The 23,103-nt window shown below is 46.3% G+C and overlaps 1 protein-coding gene across 1 annotated transcript; it reads left to right on the forward strand.

Moving 5' to 3' along the window:
- The first annotated feature begins 3,429 nt into the window (after positions 1 to 3,429).
- PTGER4 (prostaglandin E receptor 4) lies at positions 3,430 to 22,887 on the forward strand. Its single transcript, XM_082242069.1, has 2 exons — positions 3,430 to 5,192; positions 19,160 to 22,887. Exons 1-2 carry the CDS (start codon positions 4,362 to 4,364, stop codon positions 19,739 to 19,741), a joined length of 1,413 nt encoding a protein of 470 aa, XP_082098195.1. The 5' UTR covers positions 3,430 to 4,361; the 3' UTR covers positions 19,742 to 22,887.
- Positions 22,888 to 23,103: the final 216 nt, after the last annotated feature.

Here is a 23,103-nt window from a genome sequence, read left to right on the forward strand (position 1 = left end):
GAAATATACCTGCCCTGGAGGAATTACATGACTGTCATTCCCACCCCTTCCCTAAATATCTGCTTTGTTTTCAAAGGTAATCCGCTCAAGCCTAGCCCTCGAAACTACACGTGGATCAGGCTTAATTTGAACTATGCCTCAGCCCCGGAGCTTGCTTCAAATGCAATGGGACATTTGAAATAAATAATAATCAGGAGTGTTCTTTCTAAGGGACGCTCCCTTCATCAGCTATGCAAATTACACGGCTGTAAAATGTAACTACAGCCAAAATTGCCATCTGTTGGTATCTGTCAAGATACCTGTGCTTTTAATAGCTGTGTGGCACTCCATCACCGGCTGCATTTAAAAAAACAAAATTACTTTGCACCTGATCAGAATTCTTCATTCATGGTTTTCCATCACCATCAGATCTCTGTTAGGTTTAAAGTCTCTCTTGCATTCTCTCTGCAGGAATGGGGGTGCAAATGTCCCCCTTCTCACTTATCAGAGTTGGACAATGGTACTTCTAGATCTATATAATAACATATGATAGTGTAACTGATTCTATTTTTTGCACCATGCTGTATCTTTTTTCTCTCGTGTTTTACTTGCACTTTATTTTCTATAACTGGAATTTTCTTACTAAAATATTAATAAAGAAATAAAACAAAAAGATCTGCAAAAGGGAGAATTGTAGGTCCTGTATGTTTGTTTGTTTGTATGTGTGTGTGTGTTGTCCACACCCACCGACATGTAGGCCCCAGAGGGTTGGTCGAAGATGAACATGATCCTTGGGTCAAGAAAGGGCTGCTTGTTGTTTAGTCATTTAGTCGTGTCTGACTCTTCGTGACCCCATGGACCAGAGCATGCCAGGCACTCCTGTCTTCCACTGCCTCCCGCAGTTTGGTCAAACTCATGTTGGTAGCTTTGAGAACAGGGAAGGGCTAGCCACACCTAATTTAGGTTGCATAGAGACCATACATTTAAAGCACATCTACCCTCCCAAAGAATCCTTGGGGGCTGTAGTTTACTGCCCACAGAGCTACCAGTCCCAGCACCCTTAACAAACTACAGTTCCCAGGATTCCTTCTGTGTGTGAGAAAATATGTTTTGAACATGTGGTGTGTATGCAGCCTTAGTCTAAACCCCTTTTCCTGAATTTGAACCTGTGCTGGCCCCAGAGCAAGAGCTTCTAGTTTGGCCCCGAGGGTGTTCACATCCTGTGCACCTCAGTCCTTTCAACAGGAGATGCTGAGAACTGACCTTTCGCATGCAGGGTATATGCTGCGGCCTTTGCCCTCAAAGTCTCAGGTTCAGCTTTTGCAGTGCGAAGCTTGGGGTGAGTGGAGTCTGTGCACACCCAAAGCTCAGCAACTTTAAGCCCCCGTTTATTTCGGGGGGGGGGAGTTGAAATCAACAGGACAATCAATCAATCAATCAAAAGTGCTTATCTGTGGCTGGATCATGCCCTATTAAGAGAGGGTGCTGAAGGCAGCAAAGACCTATAACGTAGCACGGTATTCCTTGTAAAAATAAAGAGTCCCGTTTCTGGAAATTGCAGAAGGGGAATGTGCTTTTGTGTTTGGGTCCTGCTTATAAGACTTTCTGCACTGTGAAAATAGATGTGCCTTATCCAGCAGGCTCCTCTTGCAACCTTGGCATTATCAGCACCATGCTCCAACCTCTTATGTTTGCAGAGATGGGTTGGGATGTTATTTTGTTCTTCTTGTCCGAAGCGGATATTGCAATGAAATATGACAGTAATAATAATAATGAAGCACCTAGAGTAGTCAGCTGTCTACCTGGACACACTGAAATTAAAGAACCTCCATCAGCAATGCCTGTTAACTTCAATAGGTCTACTCAGAGTAGGACTTGCGCTGAATATAACCACCCCTATTTCCATATTTAATACTTATAAACAGGAGGCCATTGCTAAATGCCCCCAATTCTATATGGTGACTGTAAGGCTGCAGTCCTATCTGCACTTCCTTAGAAGTCCAGCCGAACCAAGTTAAGACAAGCTAATTCTGTGACAGCTCAGTCGGTAGAGCATGAGACTCTTAATCTCAAGGTTTTGGGTTCGAGCCCCACATTGGGCACAAGATTCCTGCGCTGCTGGATTAGATGATCCTCATGGTCCCTTCCAACCCTACAATTCTGTAATTCTAAGTCCTGCTTATACTTGCAGGAGGAGAATCAAGCAGCAACACTTTCCTTGGACTATACCACTTCACCCTGCAGGGGGAGGATGGCATGTTTGAGTATTTCACAGGATCGGGGAGGGAGGCATTGCAATGACATTAAAAACCTCCGGTTATGTGCGAAACTAGCCTGCCAGCGGGAAAGGTTCAGCTTAGTGTCTGTATGCGGAAACTTTTTCACAGAACGGTACTGAAATAAAAACAAACTTGTGTCTGCAGTATGAGACAGTACAGACCAGTACAGACCAGAGCAGGGAAGTATTGCCCCTTGATTCTCTTGCAAGCTGCCTTTAAGTTGGCTGCATTGCCTTTGCTGGGCTGTTCAATCGATCACCAGGGCACAGGGAAAGGGGTATCCCGAAGCAAGCGGTAGCAATCATATGTTCCCTGGACTGCAGCACCTCAGGCTTAGGCGAGAGTCTGTGCATTTCAACGTGGCATGAAATCTCCATTCCCCGTCCTGTCTCTCCCTCTGTGTATTAGTTTGCGTTTGCGGACACAGCTAAGTCTGTGTGGCTGAACTCTACGGTACAGATGCTGGTGGATGGCAAACTAGGTTCTTTGCTGCGGGTAGGCTGACATGCTAGCTTTCTACGCGCAAAGTATCGTTGGATGGGGACGAAAGGTTCTCGCGCACGTGCCGAACTCCCAACTGCAGACCTGCGGGGGGTGGGGAAGAGTGTGCCGGAAAAACTTCGTTTGAGTGGAGGCCATAGGGGAAAAAGCAGGAATGCACCCGATCCATCTGCATCACCGACGAGGCCTTTACTTGAGAGTAAGCGCGCAGAGGCTCAGGCGCGCCACGGCCCTTGCTCGCCCTACACCACCGATTTCGCTCAGCTGAACTCGCGGGACGGCAGGGCTGCACCCATCCTTTGCCAGGATGGATGATGGCGATCGGGGTGGGGGGGGGACTTAGCTGGAGGGAAAGGGAGGACCCCCCCCCCGCCCTCTTCCCAGCTTCTACTGTCGAGGGAAGGCGCCCTTTCGCTCTCCGGCGTCCACCAGCTCCCGCGCCCCGCGCCTTCTCCGTGCGCTTTTGGCAAGCCCGAGCGCGCCGCCTTCGCTCCTTCGCAGCCGCGGGGAAAGGCCCTCCGGGCGCTTCCCGAGGCGGCTGGGCTGCCCCCACTTGCCCCGTGTCCAATGGGGCGCCGGGCTGGGCGGAGCCGGGCCGAGCTGCCTCCCCGACTGGAGGAGCTCGAAGGAGCGAACTTGCAAACGGCGCTGCGAGCGAGTGAGTAATCCGCGAGCCAGGCGGCGGGAGCACATGGTGGCAGCAGCGGCGCAAGGAGGCGCGGGCGCCGGGTCCGGGTAGCGAGTCTGTCCGTCTCTCTCGTCCCCGCGCTCCTCCTGCTCCTCGGTCCGGCTTGGCTGCCTGGGACGCCGGGCTCCCAGCTGCCCTCGGAAGGCGGCTGATGAATTCTCCCGAGAGAGAGACGCCCGGCGCCCCGGCTGCGCCTCTCTGCTCCCGGCGCGCCGCTGAAAAGAAAAAGACGCGCAGCGGACACTTGAGTCGCCACCGCTGCTAACGGCAGACGGACTTTCCGAAGCCACCGAAGGGCTCTAGGTGGCGTCGAAGCTTTTCGAATCGGCGATCGGCTTTGAACTTGGCAAAGCGTTTGGAGGAGATACAGTTCGGATTATTATTATTATTGTATATATATATTGGAGAGGAGGGGATTTATTTCATGTTGACATATTGCATATGCATACGTAGGTGAAGACTTGCATCGGAGTGACAAGTGAGGTGGGCGGGGACTGGCCGAACTAGAAGAGAGGGATGGAAAGTCCCACTGAGGCAGAAGGCAAAGACCAGTTTGCAAGCTGAACTTTGAAAAGCGCGAGACCTGGCAAGAAAAGAAAGCCAGCCTAAGAGACAACTGAGAATGCTTTTATGCAAGAAAAGGCATCTTTTGCTGGCTAGCCAAATTGCACTCAGCTTCTAAGAGCTCTTTTTGCTATTACTGGCCACCTTTTTTCTAACCTCCCCACTTTATGAATTTCTCCGAAAAAGCCACCATCTCCTTTCCTGGCTCTGCCTTTGAAATGCGGGATTCTTCAGTTCTCTCCGATTTGGATTTCCATCCTCTTCCGGCTGAAATCTGGGACTCTTGACTTTTGCTGCCGTTTTGTTCTTCTTTGACCCAGTTGGCTCCTTGCAATTGTCCCAGCCTCACCATGTCTTTCAACCCCATCATGCTGCCTTCTGCCAACGGCTCCTCCAATGGGACCGGAGGGGCACCTGAGGGCAGCAAACCCTTGACCATCCCCGCTGTCATGTTCATCTTTGGGGTGGTGGGGAACCTCATTGCCATTGTGGTGCTCTGCAAGTCCAGGAAGGAGCAGAAAGAGACCACCTTCTACACCCTGGTGTGCGGCTTGGCCGTCACGGACCTCCTGGGCACCTGCCTGGTGAGCCCGGTCACGATCGCCACATACCTGAAGAACGAGTGGCCGGGCGGCCAACCGCTTTGCGAATACAGCACCTTCATCCTCCTCTTCTTTGGACTGTCTGGACTCAGCATCATCTGCGCAATGTCCATTGAGAGGTATCTAGCCATCAACCATGCGTACTTCTACAGCCATTATGTGGATAAGAAGCTGGCAGCGCTCACGCTCTTTGCCATCTATGTTTCCAACGTCCTCTTCTGTGCCTTGCCGAGCATGGGCTTGGGCAGCACAAAGTTGCAGTACCCCCAGACTTGGTGCTTCATAGACTGGCGGACCAACGTCTCCACGCATGCCGCCTATTCTTACATGTATGCCGGCTTCAGTTCCTTCTTGATCATGGTCACCGTGGTTTCCAATGTCTTGGTGTGCATGGCCCTGATCCGCATGCACCGACAGTTCATGCGGCGCACCTCCCTGGGGACGGACAATACCGCCAGCCGATTGTCGGACTTCCGCCGGCGCAGGAGCTTCCGGCGCATGGCTGGCGCAGAGATCCAAATGGTCATCTTGCTCATTGCCACCTCCTTGGTTGTGCTGATCTGCTCCATTCCTCTCGTGGTGAGTAACGTTGGCTTAGCCTTTTCTTCCCAGTTTCGTCATTGCAGCTACAGATTCCCCACAGCAGAAAAAGCCAAAGGCTGCTTCTGTGGTTGGAAAGGGAGGTTCCTAACGGCGATATTTCCATGCAGGTGATCTAAAATGTTCTCTCAACGCCCCCCCCCCCACTGCCATCGACAAGGGAAAAGAAGGAAGCGACTCTGTCCCAGCCTTCTTCTTTGACACTGTTTATTCCTAGGCGGGGTAGGAGAAGGCTGTGGCCATTTTCATAAAGAAACTAAGAAGCACCTTTGAACTTGCTCTTTGTGTCACATGTTCATGTTTTGTCACCTGCTCACGTGGGACAGGATGCAGAAGAGACATTAAATGCACATTGTGGGCCAGTCCAAATGTGAAATACACATTGCACTCAAAGTTAAGTGGTGGGTGTGTCTGTGGGTGTATGGGAGAAACTAACTGAAGCCCAGTTTCTGAAAAGTCCCTTTGTGCCCCATGAATTGTCAATAGCTCCCCAAATATAAAAGCAGCCCTGCACATGGAGTAGTTATATAATACTTGAATTCCATACCAATGCGTTGCTTGAACTAAAGCTCATAGAAACATACATGCACACACACACAGATACTTCCTAACCTCAGACTTACTGAAACTACAAAGTTTGTGGCCAGCACGGGAAGTTGGGTGAATTTCTACATGTTTATAGGGCTAGCATGAAATTTGCAGAGACACTCACATGCCAGAGAATAAAATGACTGCTGAGGTGTTTTTTAAAATCCCCAGCTGTTAGTGATACATGTGTTGCATAAATATTTCTGGATGGGGATTTCAGGCTGAAACATTCACAGTCTGCGCCTTACAGTCTGCTGGTTTTAGCTGGTTCCAAAAAGAAGATCTCCCTTTGAGAAATGCAGAGATGTTATTGTTGCACAGATTGCTTCAGTAACAGTTGTGTGCTTGATGTCAGGAGGTAAACCTTCAACTTCTAGAAAAAAGCACACCCTTAAAGAAAGACCAGTGCCTGTCTTCCTTTCCCCATTGACTGGGGTGGGGAGGGTGAAGGTGTGTGCCGGGGGAGTGGGGAAAACCAGTTGTGAGCTTAGCTGAGACTTGTACCAATAAAACAGAAACCAATGAAACATGGCAAACTACTTCTTTCTTGGCAAGGGTACATTAAACAAACAACTGACAGCACATACTTGCTTATCGCCCCGCCCTTTCACCCCGGGAGCTAAGCCGTTGTTGTTAGGGGAGAAGTATGGCGAATCCAGCTTGGTGCAATGGAGTTTATTGTAGGCGATAATCGTTCTGAAATAACTCCCTCTCGAGGGTGTAGCAAAACCAGGGAGGCTCATAATTAAGAGGGAAAGAGGACTGGGCTGAGCACAATCCTGAACTGTTCAGGTAAATGGTATACTTTTACAAGTCAGGCCAGTTTTGCTACATAACTAGCATAATCCAGCTGTGGTCTGGGTTACTAGCACTTGACAAGCTGTCCGGCTGGTGTTTTCCGGTGTGTAACTGGACACCTTTGCATGGGTGCTGTTTACAGGGACCGTACCAGAGGCTGCATTGCACAGTCTTTTTCTTACACCGAAACCATCTCCATTTAAGGGGGGGAAAGTGCAATCGACACATAGGAGAGGCATGCAGTCGGTGCTCTGCAAGGGTTTCCGCAGCAGAAGAGACACACGTGCCTTCTACCTTTGTGGGTGGAGATGGTCTCTGTGTGTAGAAAGAAGCATCCTTTTAAAACATGGAATGGATTGAGTCAAAAACATCTTAGGTCACAGGGTATTTCAAGCAGAATATATTCACAAACAGAGGGAATCTGAGCCTACCGACTTGTGTGCTTTTGGACAAAAAGCAAACTCTGAACAGTGAAAATAGACTTTGTTTACTGCCTGTTTTTGTTTCAGCAGCAGATGGACTCCTTGGGCAATAGAATAACCCAAGCATTTTGACACTGCTGCAACGTGTATTAATAGGCACTAATTGGAACGCCTGTTTCTTCACCTAAACATAGTCTAAATGCCAGTGGTTGGTCCTAGAAGTTCAGCTATAGTGAGTGGGCCGTGCTGGTGCCTCCTACACATTTTGAGATGAGAGAATTCCGGACCGTACCATTTCAGACTGCATGCTGGGGACCGCTATAGTTTTGGATGCAATCCCTCTACAAAAGCTCTGTTGCAACTAGTAAAACTAGTGTTCTTGTTTTTAAGATATTAAGAAATATCTGTCTATCTATCTATCATCTATCATCTATCTATCTATCTATCTATCTATATCTATCTATCTATCATCTATCTATCTATCTATCTATCTATCTATCATCTATCTATATCTATCTATCTATCTATCTATCATCTATCTATCTATCTATCTATCTATCATCTATCTATCATCTATCTATATCATCTATCTATCTATCTATCTATCTATCATCTATCTATCTATCTATCTATCTATCTATCTATCTATCCATCTATCCATCTATCCATCTATCTATCTATCTATCTATCTATCTATCTATATCTATCTATCATCTATCTATCATCTATCTATCTATCTATCTATCATCTATCTATCTATCTATCATCTATCTATCTATCTATCTATCTATCTATCTATCTATCTCTTGGAAGATGTTGTTGATACCTATTCTATCAAAAATACAATAATCTGACCTGCCGCCTGATGTGCAACAGTCCAGAACTGTTCCAGCTCTTAAGAAGTATAGGCTCGTACTTTAACAGGCATCTGCCAGCTTGCCAGCTCCCAGGGCAAGTGTCCTCTTGCAGACACCTGGTACCACACTGATCCCTACCTCTCAGGTCTCCTTTCTACTGCATTTTTCAAGCAGGTAAGAAACAGCACCACAGAGTCCCACTGTTTCTTACCTCTCTCCATTTCCCACACAAATCAAGAGAACCTGCTTCTTCCCAAGCCCTCTGTGCATGCCGTAGGATGCAAAGGAGGGAGTGGGTGAGTTCCACAAGTTAGTGGATAGCAGAACCCTGGCAGTCCAGTGGTGGGTCTACCGGGATGCAGAGTATGGGGGGTAGGGGTAGGGAAGAGAGACACTTCGGGAAGCACTGAAGGTTAAGATGGTTTGCCACTGTGGGAAAAGGCTGTTTGGCTAGATGGACCTTTGTTCGGATCCAGCAAGGCTATTTATATTCTTCTTAAATCCACCTGAGATTCCAAAATGAAACAGGACATATGAAATGGTTGTCCAGATTGTCAATTGGAAACAGCAGTTGGATACAAAGATGGGATAATTGTGTAAGAGTTGGTGAGTTCTAAACATGGGTACATAAATTCTGCGGGGTTTGCTTCCCAGTAACTGTTTGGAGGTACATACTTTCTTTTCTTTCTTTTTTAAGGAAAAGATGCCCTGATTGAGAATGTTTGCATCTGATTTAGAGGGAAACTGAGTTTACTCCAGTGCTAGCTCTATCCATCCATCCATCTCTCTATCTATATCTATCGTCTGTCTATGCTATTGGGCTAAGAGAAAGTGACTTACCTAAGACCCCCCCTGTGTGCTTAATGAATGAATATGGATTTAAAATCAAGTATTTCTGGTCCAAGCCCAACACTCATGCATGTTGAATGTCTGTTGTGTTTGGGGAAAGTTGAGGCTGATTGTGGCATTGGCGACGCAACAGTTACATAGCTGTGAAGTTTGGTGAAATTATTTACTGTGTGAGGAGCGGTCCCACAGCGAAGTACAACTCTGCCCTCACAGGGCTGACACAAGCAGTCTAGCGCACAGTGCTTGTAGCAAAAGAGGAAAAAAAGTATGGGGAATAGATAACTAAACGAAAAACCACCAGACTAAGTTATGCCTTGCAATTTAAACTGGCTAATGAATATGAAAGTAGTTTAATGGTAAATGCATGTAATTAGTGGGAGAATCCCCCCACTGAGCTTATTTCAGAAACTAGTGCCCTATATTTATTGAAGCATTGGAAGAGTCAAGTTACTTGGCTAAAATCTGACAGAAAACTGGAAGAAATTAAGAGCATTATTATTATTATTATTATTATTATTATTATTATTATTATTATTTTCTTATTTATACCCTGCCTATCTGTCGGGGTTTCCCCAGCCACTTAAAAAGAGCACAGAGACAAATAAAAGCATGTTGCTTCCACACATTTGAAATGGTTGTATATCCATGGTCAAACACTGAATGAAGGCATTTAGTGTACCTTTAAAGTGAAGAGGCAAGTAATAAAGCCAAAGGAGGTGTATATTTAGCAAACAGCACATTCCCTGCTGAGTGAGATCATGTCATAATAGGGTTTATTACATGTGTTTTTTGGAAACGGCAGCAGCAATGTATTTGTATCATGCCCTCACTCCAGTAAGTTATGACAAGGAGTTTCTCGTGATTTATATCTTCGACCTGCTGCCTTCCAAACATTTTGGACTCCAACTCCCATCAGCCCCAGCCAGCAGAGCTCACTGATGGGAGTTGAAGTCCAACAACATCTGGAGGACCACAGGGTCCCCATAAGAGAGAATGGCTGGCTTAAGACCAACTCAGGAATTTGAACCCAGATCTGCCTGGTGAGAGGCAGGCATTTTATTCCACTAGGCTGAGGTATTAAGAATAACAGTATCTTGCATTTGGAGGAGCAGATCTGATCCTCTGTCAAGCCATTCTTGGTTTGACCAAAAGCAGCTTAGTGATTTACACTGTGGTGACATGTGATTTCCCTCCACCAAAGTGACTGTTTATTGAAGTTTGGCTCAAAAGAAGCCCTGACTGTCAATTGGGCTCTTGCACTGATTTTAGAGCAAGCAGTCTTTTCCTTTTTCACATCCTGCAACATGGGACTGACTCAAACGACTTCTATCATCCCTTTGCACTCGGGGCTGATGGGAGCTGGGAGTCTACCAACATCCCTGCTCTGTTCATCTGTGATCACCTGGGGTCTCTGAACAAAGCCCCCCATGTTCTCTTTAGATTGGTTTCAGCTGGCACTGATGAGATAGCAGCCTAGATTTTGGAAGTGCACGGAGGCTGCGTAAGACAAGTACCAAGTTCTTCTGGGCAAAGGTTACTTCGTAAATCCAGCCTCCCACTTAATATTAACTGGCTGGCTATATATAGCCATGTATCAGAATGTGATAGAGGGACTTTTATGAGCACAGGTGAAGACTTGGTGGAAGGAGACTCCTTTGTTTGTTGTGGGAGGTAACTGCTATAAAAGGGCACTTTATGGTAAGCTTTGCTGGGTAAGGCGTATATAATGTTTGCCTTGAGTCAGGGCAGGGAAAAAGAAAAACCACCCCTTCCCTTAAAGTATTGGATAAAAACTAAAGCCCGTGCTTTCACACGACACATTTAAAGCACATCCCTCTGACCCCATAACAGAATACTGGGAACTATAGTTTACCCCTCACAGAACTACAATTCCCAGCACCCTTAACAAACGACAATTCCCAGGATTCTTTGGTGGGGGAATGTGCTTTAAATGACTGGTATGTATGTAAGCTCATTGTTCCGGGCTGGCTCACAATACTGTCTTTTCTTAGCATTGCAAAACCTCAGAATCACACCGGGAGCTAAATAGCTTATCTGGATATGGAAGCTTTCCACGTGGAGGGAGATTTTGACACGGGGGCATACTCTCTCACCCATTCTCATGTGCATTCTGAGGTGACACAGCCACGTGGAGGACTGTACCGCATGGGAGTCTTCATAGTTGAACTCTAAAAGCATGTTTGAGACATAGAAGCCTTCCCATTTTGAGCTCCGGAGGGAGACAGTTCCACTGTCAAACAGTTCTTACTGTCAGAAAGTTCATCCTAGTGTTTAGTCGGAAGCGCCTTTCCTGCAACTTGAAGCCACTGGTTTGAGCCCTACCCTCCCAAGTGGGAGAAAACAAGCCCTTGAGATATTTGAAGATGGCTATCATATCTCCCTCTCAGTCTCCTCTTTTCCAGGCTAAACCACCACTGGAATGTGGCCTCCAAAAGGTTGTCTAGAAGGCATTCTGGCCCCCGAGCTGGAAAAGGTTCCCCACCTCTGCTGGAAAGGATCTCAATGGAAGCAATTCCCATTGAGCTCAGCTGAATTTGCTTCTGAGTCAAACATGGGTTGGATTGCACTGTTTTGAGTTTGATTTCCACCAGCAGCCCTGCTAGTAAAGAGGTCTAGGTGGAGCTTCCTTTGGGAATGAAGTCATTTGTTGTCTCCTGTGACCAGGTTCCAAAATATGAGCACCTTTCACTGTGTACAAAGAGTTAAGACTGGCAGGCATCACTAGCATACAGCCCCTACAAATATCCAGCAATTAATGCGGCTTTGTGATAAAAAGGAAGGTTATCGAGTTAAGTGTCCTAGTTTGCTTAGTGACTGATTGGGTTGTTTTTTATTTTAAAAAATCAGCATTAGTCAGGCATGCTGTGTCAACTTCATACGAGTTTTAGGAACAGCTGGACACACACTAATATTTCCCTGCAGCGGTCTCTGCATCAGGACGCTTTTATCCGAACAAGCTGTTCGTCTGAGAGTGGAATTTAGACCATGACTGCATTTCCCTGGAGTAGTTGTGTTAAAGCAAGAAGCAACTTCATTTGTGCAATTACAGGGAGGGCGGTGGGTGGGAAGACATTTGTGAATTCAGATAAGCTTATCTGGTTGTGTCTGGCACTTAGACTTGCATAGGAACTGCTCGGAAACAAAGGTTTTGGCATCTACCAGCAGGGCTGCCAGGTGGCCATTTTTGGAGAGGCTTGTCCAGAACCTCATCGGACAGCTGTTTCCAACCTGCTGCCCTTCTGATGTTGATGGACTACAACTCTGGCTGTCTCTGGCAATTAGCCATGACCTCTGGGATTTGTGGACCAGCCACATCTAGTGAACATCTAGCTTGCTGCCAACTCACGCCTACTCTGTAAAAGTGGCACCACATCTCAGAACTGCCCATTTCTAAGATGTACATTTAACTAAAAAGGTAAACGGACCGCTGACCATTAGGTCCAGTCGTGACAGACTCTGGGGTTGCGGTGCTCATCTCGCTTTATTGGCCGAGGCAGCCGGTGTACAGCTTCCGGGTCATGTGGCCAGCATGACTAAATCGCTTCTGGCAAACCAGAGCAGCGCACGGAAACGCCGTTTACCTTCCTGCTGGAGCGGTACCTATTTATCTACTTGCACTCTGACATGCTTTTGAACTGCTAGGGGGGCAGGAGCAGGGTCCGAGAAACGGGAGCTCACCCCGTTGTGGGGATTCGAACCGCCGACCTTCTGATCGGCAAGTCCTAGGCTCTGTGGTTTAACCCACAGCGCCACCCGCGTCCCTCTTACATTTAACTAGGGCTGAGCAATAACTGGTTTTCAACACTGTGATACATAACCAGCTGAACATCGCAATGTACTGATATATCACAATGTCTGAAACAAGGATGCAGCTATGTAGAGGCATCGGCAGGCTTCATGGTTTTCCTGGCTTCATGATTTTTGCCAGCGCCCACTCTTGTGATTCGCTGCCCCAGAAGGAGACAGGGGGGAGCTGAGCTGGCAGAACGGGGGCTGCAGGAATCGAGAGATGCACTGGCTGGCTTCACGGTTTTCCCCACATTATGATTTCTGCATACCCATCCCATCATGATTCACGATATACTGCCAGGTCAAAAATAATGAAATCGATATCTCAATATGGTCTTCAAACTTGGGTTCTAGATGATATATTGACATATCCCCCAGCCCTACAGGTAACATATTTTATGTGGGTGAAATGGATGCTTTCAACTATGTGTGCAACAGGTAGATTCACTAGAGTATCTGGGGTATATTTATCCATGACTGTCCTAGAATGTAGCCATGCATTTGGCACCATGGAACACACAGCGAAGCTTCTAGGTTCCCTTGGGGGTGAGGATGGCTGTTGGTCTGGCTGGGTGTTTTTTTTTGGGGGGGGGGCTTGTTGCTCTCCAAATGGTTCTTAATTTTATCTTGAAGTTTCTTTAGCTCAAGGGTGGCTAACCTGTAGCCCTCTGTTTGTTGCTGCACTACAGCATCCAACAGCAGAGGTAGCTTACTTGGTAGAACATGAGACTCTTAATCTCGGGGTCATGGGTTCAAGTCCCGGGTTAGGCAAAAGATTCCTGCATTGCAGGGGGTTGGACTTGATGACCCTTGGGGTCCCTTCCAACTCTACAATTCTCTAATTCTATCCCATGCTGTTTGGGGCTGATGGAATCCATCAGCAGGTGAACGACAACAGTTTGGCGACCCTTGCTTTAGGTATTTGTTACCAAATAATAAAATATACTTCTTCTTTATTTAGAGGCGAATGTACAAAGATGTATACAGGGTCCCTCTAGCCCAGTATTGCCCTCCTGTGACTGGTGATGGCCCTCTAGGGTCCAGGTTCTCTAGGGCACTGCCTACTTCTGCTGTTTTTTTTTAAATTAAACCATAGATGTTTGGGTTTGAACCTGAGGAAAAGCTGTGGTCATTGGCTTGTCGCCTGTGGTGAGCAAGATTTGCTCTAGGGGATCCAGGCTGTTTGTTTTCCTTTCACACCACAAATGAATAACAGAGGCATGTGCAGGCAGGCAGGCTCAGTCAATATTTTTGTGGGCTTTATTTGCAAGACTGCAGTGCGTTAAAGCATATGCAAAAAAGAGAGCAGCGAATATGCAGTGACTTCACCCCTATACAACCTATAACCAGGATACTCAGAATTCAGCCTTAACAGAAAATTGTTGCAGGCTCCCAAAAGATGCCAAGATGCATCCTTTGGTGAGTCACCAAGGAAAGAGAGATCCAGAATACCTTAAAGGTATTTTAGAGGAAAGGGAATAAGCCTGGTTGATTACCATTTCCTATGGGATGGTGAGTTTCTTCTTCTCCCTTAGCAGTATGAAACTGGACAGCCAACACACTGCGGTTGGATTTGGCACCTGAGTTTCATATCTGCATTCTCTTGAGGACTTCTGGCATAGCTTGCCTCAGTTTCTCACTCTGTAAAATGGTAAATGCAAGGTAGCACAGATGAGGAAATATGGTTCACCTCTGCCTTGTATTTAAACACTTGCCTAGTGCAACAAGACATTGGATGCAAGCGAGTGAGGGGGCTGGGGGTCCGTCCTCTGTTCCCTGTGTAGAAATAATGTGTCCTGCCAGAGAGGGAAGCCCCTCCTCCATTTTGGAAGAACATAGGAAACTGCCTTATCAGTTTATCAGAATCAGATCATTGCGTCTATCTGGCTCAGTATTGTCTACACTGATTGGCAGCAGCTCTCCTGAGTGTCAGGCAGGGGTTTATCCCAGGCCTACCTGGAGATGCCAGGAATTGAACCTGGGACCTTCTGCCACTGAGCCATGGCCCTTTCATAAGCAGGACAGAGCTTCCTATTCCTCCTGGTAGGTTGATTTTTTTATTTTTTGTAGGCTTGTAACTTTTGTGGGCTTATTTACAGGGCTGCCTTAAGCCATCAGCTTTCAGACTTTCTTCTTTCAGGAAACACTTTCCACATCCATTTGTCTGCTAAGGATTTCTTCTGCATCTGCTCTGTATTGCAATAGGTACTTGCAAATATTTGAAAGCTCACATTCTGCACTACGTTGGCCAGCCCTGTTGGTTTGAAAGTGCACACCCAGATCTCACCTGAGACACCCTGGAATTTACTGCAAAGATCAGCAGTGGTGGGTAGCCCCTGATCTTCTACAATGGCCGATCTTCTCACTGTAATAAATAAGAGAGGTCCCTGAACAGCTCCTAAATAATTAGGGGCAGCATGTTAGTCTCTGGCAGCAAAACCAACAAAATGTCTTGGGGCACCCTAAAAACGAATACATTTTAGTATGGCATGAATTTTGGGGACTAGAGCATCTGATGAAATAGAAGGCTGGTCCGCAAAAGCTCATGCCAAGTGTTAAAGGTTAAGTTTCCACAATACCTTTTGTTGTTTTAACTCCTATGCAGGTAAATGGTGAGCTCCTCATTGGGTGCAAATCCGATGCCTGTGACTTTAATTTTCACAATCTAATTTTGTTTGACTTTTGCCGCACTTTCTTGCTTCATATCAAACCAGCTTTCATTTTGGGCTACAGCCCTCCAAAGCCGAAAGCAAATTCTAAAGGCAGCATTGGAAGCATAGTCTCTCTGCCACCTAGTGGTTTGAACTGAATGCGTCCAGTTGAATTCAACCAGTAACACCTTCAGGTCAAAGAAACTACGCTCCAGTAGAGCAGAGGTGCTTCCTGGTGGGGGCTTATTCTGTAAACAGGTCGTTGAGAATTTGCAAATACAATACTGGCACAGATTTGCCAGTTAAATGGGGTGAAATTTGGGCTAGTATTTTGATGCCAACAATGCTGTGTGGACGCTGGGGGGGGGGAAACAACCCACCTTGCGTATGCAAAGAGCACCAATCCCACAATGAAACATTTGTCTGGAAGCATCCTTGGTTCCATAGAATGAGAAGCAGAGCGAGTGAAATCCTAGGGCGTAAGATGTGAGCCTGCTACTTTCTTAGGAAGCTGCCTTAGACCAGCTAGCCCAGTGCTGTCTACACTGATTGCCAGCAGTTCTACAGAGTTTAAAACAGGGAAATACCAGGGATTGAGCCTGGGACCTTTTTTTAGGCAAAGCAGATGCCCAGCCATGGAGCCCCATCCCTTCAGGTGGATGTTTAAGAAAAGTTTGTGATAGTGGGGAATGGCTGCTTTTATCTACAAGGTTATGTACAATATGTGATCTCCATATCGCCAAAAGTTCGATATAATAGCCTTTTGTGGCATTGCAGGAAGTGTAAGATAATTTACAGTGCAATAAACAAAGGCTGTTATTAAGTACTATTATTAATCAGCTATTACTCATTATTAGAAGAAAGCGCTAACTATTTTCTTTCATTACTTATTGCAGTCAGATACTAGAATCTGCTCTCAATCACCACCACCAAAATGTCCTTAACTCTCTGTCCCTTTTATTAATTTTTGTACCCACCCATTAGTCAACCGAAACTTTAGTTTATTAATCTGACAAACGGAAGTTTGCAGCTCTGCCTAATACCATGTAGCATTTATAAAGCATTTCTTGAGTGTTGAAAGCTTCACCTTTTCTGCAAATCCCGCCTGTACGATAGTATTCTTACCCCCACATTGCAGATTGGGGTGGGTGAAGAGCTGAGAGTAACTTCATCTCTATAGCAAGAGGTGAGATTTGAACTGCAGACTTCATAATTTTGCAGCTCAGTTTCTTAGCCGCTATGCTCTAGCAGGTCATTCCTAAATGAAAAGTGCAATCGCGTAGGTCACAGGGGTGCCCAAACTTTTTTCAAAGAGAGCCAGATTTGATGAAGTGAACATGCATGAGGGCCAACCAAAGTTCTTCAGCTTTTTTTAGGATTGAAATTGTTCAGCTTTTTTAAGGGTTTCCCCTCCAGGGCATATACTGCCACAGGGGCCAGATTAAATTGACCGGCGGGCCGGATTTGGCCCCTGAAATGGACTTTGGACATGCCTGGCTTAGGGTGTAGCCCAAGCCCAAAGTTCAGTGCTTTCAGGTCTTGTTGACTTGAATAAAAGCTTTCAGCACATGCATAATTACCGTATTTTTTGCTCTATAAGACTCACTTTTTCCCTCCTAAAAAGTAAGGGGAAATATGTGTGCGTCTTATGGAGCGAATGCAGGCTGCACAGCTATCCCAGAAGCCAGAACAGCAAGAGGGATCGCTGCTTTCACTGCGCAGCGATCCCTCTTGTTGTTCTGGCTTCTGAGATTCAGAATATTTTTTTTCTTGTTTTCCTCCTCCAAAAACTTGTGGTCTGGTACGTCTTATAGAGTGAAAAATACGGCACTTCACAGTTAAAGCCAAGCAGGTCTTTACAAAGTGATTAACTTTGGCTGGTTCACGCCCTTAGGGAGATATTCAACAAAAAGGTTGTGCTTGCATATGGATTAGCACAGGCACAATGGGATATTCCCCCTTTCCTCCCCACCTTCGGGGTATCCCCCAGATCTGCTCCAAAGGGTTGGGGAAACCCCAGAACAGATTGGGGGGGCACCCAGAGGGAGAACATCACATTGCACAAGGATAAATCCTTGCACTGACAAAACATTTTGCTTAGCTCTGTGTGAAGTACAGCCCATAGTCTTTAAGACCTATGAACACCTTTTAAGTATCTGGCCATCATCCTATGCCATTGTTGTTCAACTTTAAACTATCTGTCCCAATTGCAGCCAGGATTTGTGTAAAACATTATAAATAGGACATGGGAAGATGTCAGCTGCATAATTTGATGCAGTTCATCATTTTAAGTGTTGTACATTTCTTTCTTTTTTATTAAAAGAAAAGGTTCATTCCAGGCAAGCTGTCGTTAAAGCAGAATATCCTCCGACAAGCTTCTACAGGCAAAATTTGGAGGGTATATACCTATAAAAATCCTGGAATACTCAAGCCTTGGAAGATACTAGCAAAAGTTACTTCTAACCTCAAAGAGCATACAGTTCCAGGCTTGTCCCTGAAAGAGAATTTGCCTGTGAGGTGGAAGTTTGGGTCCAATTTTTTTTTTGTTTTTGGAAACATATATTTATGAGGAGGCTGGCTGGATTAGGGTGATTGGCTGGATCTCCCGAAATGACTCAAGGCCACATTCTGCAGCTCTTACGCACCCAGAACAGTTAATAGCAGAGTTGGTTGTAGAAGAGAGAGAGAAAGAAGGTGGCTGAAATAACAAAAACAAAATTGGGAAGAGGCTTAATTTTGAGCTCTAAATTAGGGAAGAGAGACGAAACGCCAGGGAATGCAGAGAGCAGGCACATCAGAAATAATTCACAAAAAAATTGATATAAGAATTTTAAGGTCTCAAATATAGAATAAATATTCATAAATGCACACATATCTAAATATATGAACCATGTGTCTGAAATAGTAATGGAGAGCAATCCTGAAGCCATTTTGACTCTCCAAATGACCTCAAATATCCCTCTGCAGTAAGGGAGGCAAATGAGGGAAAGCCTTCCGATTGTCTTTTTGCTTGCAAATCCTGTCTTAAGGGTGTATTTTTGTATGAATAGGGTGAGCCTGTGACCTGGATTCAGGAACTAAAGTATTAACCATCACAAAAGAACGGCCAGGCTGCCCAGGTAATGCAATCAGTGACCGTTATCAGGTATCCTGGCAGGCAGGATTTCTCCTGTAGACCGCCTCCTTCTGTGATGTATGTATGATGTTTTAGGGGGGTGGTCTTGGGCTACAGGGTGGGCAATTTCGAAAGTCTATATAAGGGCTTGCACACCATTGTTCAGGATTCTCCTCCCTCCTGCGTGCGATAAGTGGGGACCCTGTTGCAACATAAAGATCAGGCTTACTAGCCGCTTTGCTTCTCAATATACTCTGGTTGGCCTCTTACTTTCTCCTACTGATAGGGAACCCACTTAAAGACTCTGTACAGTGGTACTTCGGGTTAAAAACTTAATTCGTGTTGGAGGTCCGTTCTTAACCTGAAACTGTTCTTAACCTGAGGTACCACTTTAGGTAATGGGGCCTCCCGCTGCCGCCACACGATTTCTGTTCTCATCCTGAAGCAAAGTTCTTAACCTGAGGTACTATTTCTGGGTTAGCGGAGTCTGTAACCTGAAGCGTCTGTAACCTGAGGTACCACTGTACAGGCTCTGGAATACCCGATAAGGGAAAGGGAGCAGCTTTTCTTATAACATGTTTCATTGGTCTGCTTATATGCCAGTATTTTAGATGCCACGGAAGGCGGGGCACAAAGGTCTTTTTCTCTCTGCACTGGAAATCTCTGCCCCGACCCTGGTTCTGAAAACAGCTCTCTTTTGACATGACACAAACCTTCACTCTGCCCATCACCCTGCCTGCTTAATATGCAGTTGCTAAGCCAGCTGTTAACTTTGAAATGTCAGCTTGGCCCTCGCTCATCAACTTTATATTTCTCTCCCTCCCTCCCTCCCTCCCTCCCCGCAATCTCTCTTCAGGTGCGTGTCTTTGTGAACCAGTTGTACCAGCCGCCTTTGGTGAAGGACATTCAGCAAAACCCTGACTTGCAAGCCATTCGCATCGCATCGGTCAACCCCATTCTGGACCCCTGGGTGTACATCCTGCTTCGCAAGACGGTGCTGAGCAAAGCCATCGAGAAGGTCAAGTGCCTTTTCTGCCGTATCGGCGGAGGCCACCGGCAACACTCGGGAAGCAACTTCAACTGTGCGGACGGCCGCCGGGCTTCCTCTGCCACGGCCACCCATTCGCCCTCCTTCATTTCCCGGGAGCTGAGGGAAGTCAGCAGCACCTCACAGACGCTTCTGTACCCACTGGAGCCGAGCGAGGGGGCCACTGGGGACCGGATGCTGTTGCCAGGGGCCAGCAGCCGCCTGGCCCAGTCAGACACTACGTCCATAAGGACACTGAGGAGCTCAAACACCTCAGAGTCGTCCCAGGGCCATGAGTCGGAGACGGTGTTTTTGGTGAACGAACTCAGGCCCGGCGCTGCTCAAAAGGGCAGTTCTCTTCAGGTCACCTTCCCCAGTGAGACACTGAACTTGTCAGAGAAGTGTATATAAAGGAACGGAGGACATTTGTGAGGTGCAGAAGGTCCTTTGGAAGAGGACCAGAAAGGAACTCGTATAGCGGACATAGCAAATGTCTGGCCTTTGCCATCCGGTCTGCTCTGCCCATTGTGGTTAAGGCACATCAGAGGCCGAACAAGGCCGCCTTGCTGATCTAATGGGACTGTGTAGCCATTTAGGGCAAGGTGAGCTGTAAATGGACATCTAGTAAGAGAGCTCCTTTGGGGTATGAAATGGCAATGGGGTGGAATTAAACATCCTGGCTGCAAAAGATGGTACGCCATCTTTCCTGAAAAGCTGGGCAGTGGAGCTGTAACTTTGACTGGATGTGCATTTGAGTGTGATAAGCACAGTTCTTGCAGGTGACTAAGGATCACCCCACAAATGCATCGGACTCTGTCGATGTAACAGTTGAATGTATGGCGGTGGCAGGTGTGCAGGCTGCTGCTTGTTACCTTTCCTTGCCCTGTGACACAGGACTGTTTTGCAGAAAATCCAGGGTTTGGAAAGAGTTGCTGATTTTCCCCACCCAGACATGACCGAAGCATACTTACCCCCATTCCTCTCCCCTCCCTTATTACTTAATAAGGTTTTGAGAGAACTAATTCAAGCAGTTGCTGGTAACTGTGTAAACTGCTCCAGTCAATGGTGGAATTGAGAATCTCTCCTGTGGCGTGAAAAAAAATGTGAATTTCTCTGGCTGTGTATAGTGTGACTGAATGTATTTAAAAAATGCTGTATTCTTCTCTGTGAGAAGGTTCGTTATTAATACAAAGTATATAAAAAGAAATATTGCCAGCCCTCTCTTCCTCCTTACGCCTGCTGATAGATAGTTTTACGTTAAATTTATTTTTCAGATATGCAAACTCAGCAGGCCATAGCAGAGCGAATTCCTAAGGCAGGAGTGGAGGGATTTGGAATCAAATGAGGAAAATGTTATGAAACCACTGGGGGAAATAAAGGAAAAGGCTTTTATGTTTTTAAAAATGTTCCTTGTATTGTATGTGTGTGTGCGTGTACTAAGAAAGAAAGCGAGCAAGAAAGCAGAGTTTATGTGTTGTGAATGTCTTCTCAAAATGCAGTGGCTTCAATGTAGGCCAACAATCCAGTCCCCTAAACATTTTATCCAAACTTTCGGCACAATCCTACTCAGGTTTACTCAGAAGTAAGTCCCGCTGTGTTCAGCGGAGCTTAGTCTCAGGCAAACAAGAAGAAGCTTTTGCAGCCTTAATTATGATAGTGGGAATTCTTGCAATCTGGAAAACGTTTCCCGGATCATGGCTCAAAACATCCATCTCTGGCCTGTGCCCTTTTTGCTCAACTTCAAACTTCTTTCCTCGGAAGCAACTTCTGAGGGGAGCCCAAGCAAATATGTTTAGAGTTGTAATCATAGGACCAGCTCATGTAGTTAGCTGCTCCTTTGCCGGAGGTTGCAGGGCTGTCAGTGGTCTAACAAGCATTGTACAGTGGCAAGTATTGTGGCAAGTGCTGCTTCCACTTGGGATATGTATATGCAGCTGCTGCTGTGTGTGTGTTTGTGGCAGCTTAAAAAAAAAAGGCCACTGCCATTGCATATATTTTTGGGCTGCAGGTATTTGGGAGCAGTAAATCCTACCATGGAAGTTCATACAGTCGTGCCATGAACACATCATCAGTTAGAGGTGACCAAGTGCATGAAGAAATGCATAGCCTTGAAAAAAGCTGCTAAAATATTTTGACTTGTTAAATGTTTTACCATTGTACAGTGCCCTTGGCTTACAGGAGTGTACTATTGCCAGTTACCTGCACAGAATACCTTTTTGATTGTCAGTAAACGGCCCCTTCCAATTCCACCGTTCTAGTTACCATTGCTTTCTGTATTAAGGGTTGGACCACTGTACGAGATGTGGAGCAGCAAGGAAGCACAGGACCAGGCGCCATATTGTGTCCATGTGCATGTTTTAGGATTGAACCTAGAGGTGATCAGTATTCCACCATGGGCAGCCTGGTGTGGGGGCTGCATGCTAGAGGTGGGTGGGGTTAGGGGCAAAAATAGCAGGAGCAACAGATGCAAATCTTACCTTTGTTGTACAGTAGTTTTATATTCCACCCATGGGCAAGTGAGAGGCTTCTGGTATCCATACACATTTCTCCATCTGGCAGGCAGGCAAGCAAACAAGCACGCAAGCGAGCGAGGGGCATCGTCCTAATTCAAGGGCATGTTTCTGACAAGTGAAGGAGGATGTGAAGCAGGGCTAGTGAGAAGTGTGGCCTGAGGAGAGTCCCGAGGACCAGACAAGGGAGGCTTGCAGGCCTGTGGTTCTCCATCCCTGCTCAACACCACCCTCCCCGGGCTCGGGTGTGGGTCTAAAGCAGTCTCTCCCAAACTTGGGTCTCCAGCTGTTTTTGGACTACAACTCCCACCATCCCTAGACAACAGGACCATGGGTCAGGGATGATGGGAATTATAGCCCCCAAACAGCTGGAGACCCAGGTTTGGGAAACGCTGGTCTAAAGGCACATAAGGCCACTACCTTGCAGAAGCTAAGCAGGTCTAGGTCTCCGTTTGGTTGGTGTCTGGATGGGTGAGTGCCTGGGAACCATAGTCTACCGCCTTGGGTTCCATGATTGAAGAAGAATGTAAGAAAAGAAGTTTCAGCTCATCTGAAGTTAGACTGCTCCGTTTGGCCTTATACACTCCACTTGTTATATGGGAGAAAGTAAGTTTGCACTAATACATGGGGAAAAGAAGAGTGCCTCACATTTAAAAACCAATACACTGATTTTTAGACCTCAACAAAAAAAGGGAGACACGAAGTAATGACCAGTAAAATACTAGGGGGACTATTAGCCTTAAGATTTCACTTCACTAGAGATAACAGGTAAAGCTAGAGGGGATTTTATGTCTGTGTGCCATGTTCAAAGGGTTACACTTTGCCTCCTGGTGTTATCCTGTACAGCTAGTTGGGAGGCCTGGTTTTCGTCAAGGAAAATATTAAGCATGTTATGTTGCTCAACATGTTTTCATGTGCATTGCTTTCTGTTGGAATTAGAATTCTGAGCCTGAATGTCAGCGAAATGTTTTACAAAACTGTTTGTACTGGCACAAAATCTCTTCTGGCAATCACCATTAAATGCAGGCATGCCACTGGAGTACAGAAGTCTGTGTCTGTCTACTCAAGTCTTTTATTATCTTGCCTTTTATAACACAAACACCACATTCAACAAGTATAAATGCACACATCTAAGTCAGGTGGGTGACTTGTGACCCTCCAGACTACAACTCCCATCACCCCTGATCATTGGCCACACTTGGCTGGCTGGTGGGGTGAGAGGAGGGCTGATGGGAGTTGGAGTCTTTGAAACTACTGAAGGCA

Source organism: Podarcis vaucheri, assembly GCF_965113315.1.
Source record: "Podarcis vaucheri genome assembly, chromosome: 11".
Taxonomy (NCBI): Eukaryota; Metazoa; Chordata; class Lepidosauria; order Squamata; family Lacertidae; genus Podarcis; species Podarcis vaucheri.

Bases quoted from the DNA above. Each gene is read 5' to 3' on its own strand.
- PTGER4 (XM_082242069.1), top strand. From the start codon at position 4,362: ATGTCTTTCAACCCCATCATGCTGCCTTCTGCCAACGGCTCCTCCAAT. The intron at 5,193-19,159 runs GTGAGTAACGTT...ATCTCTCTTCAG, and splicing joins TCTGCTCCATTCCTCTCGTG to GTGCGTGTCTTTGTGAACCA.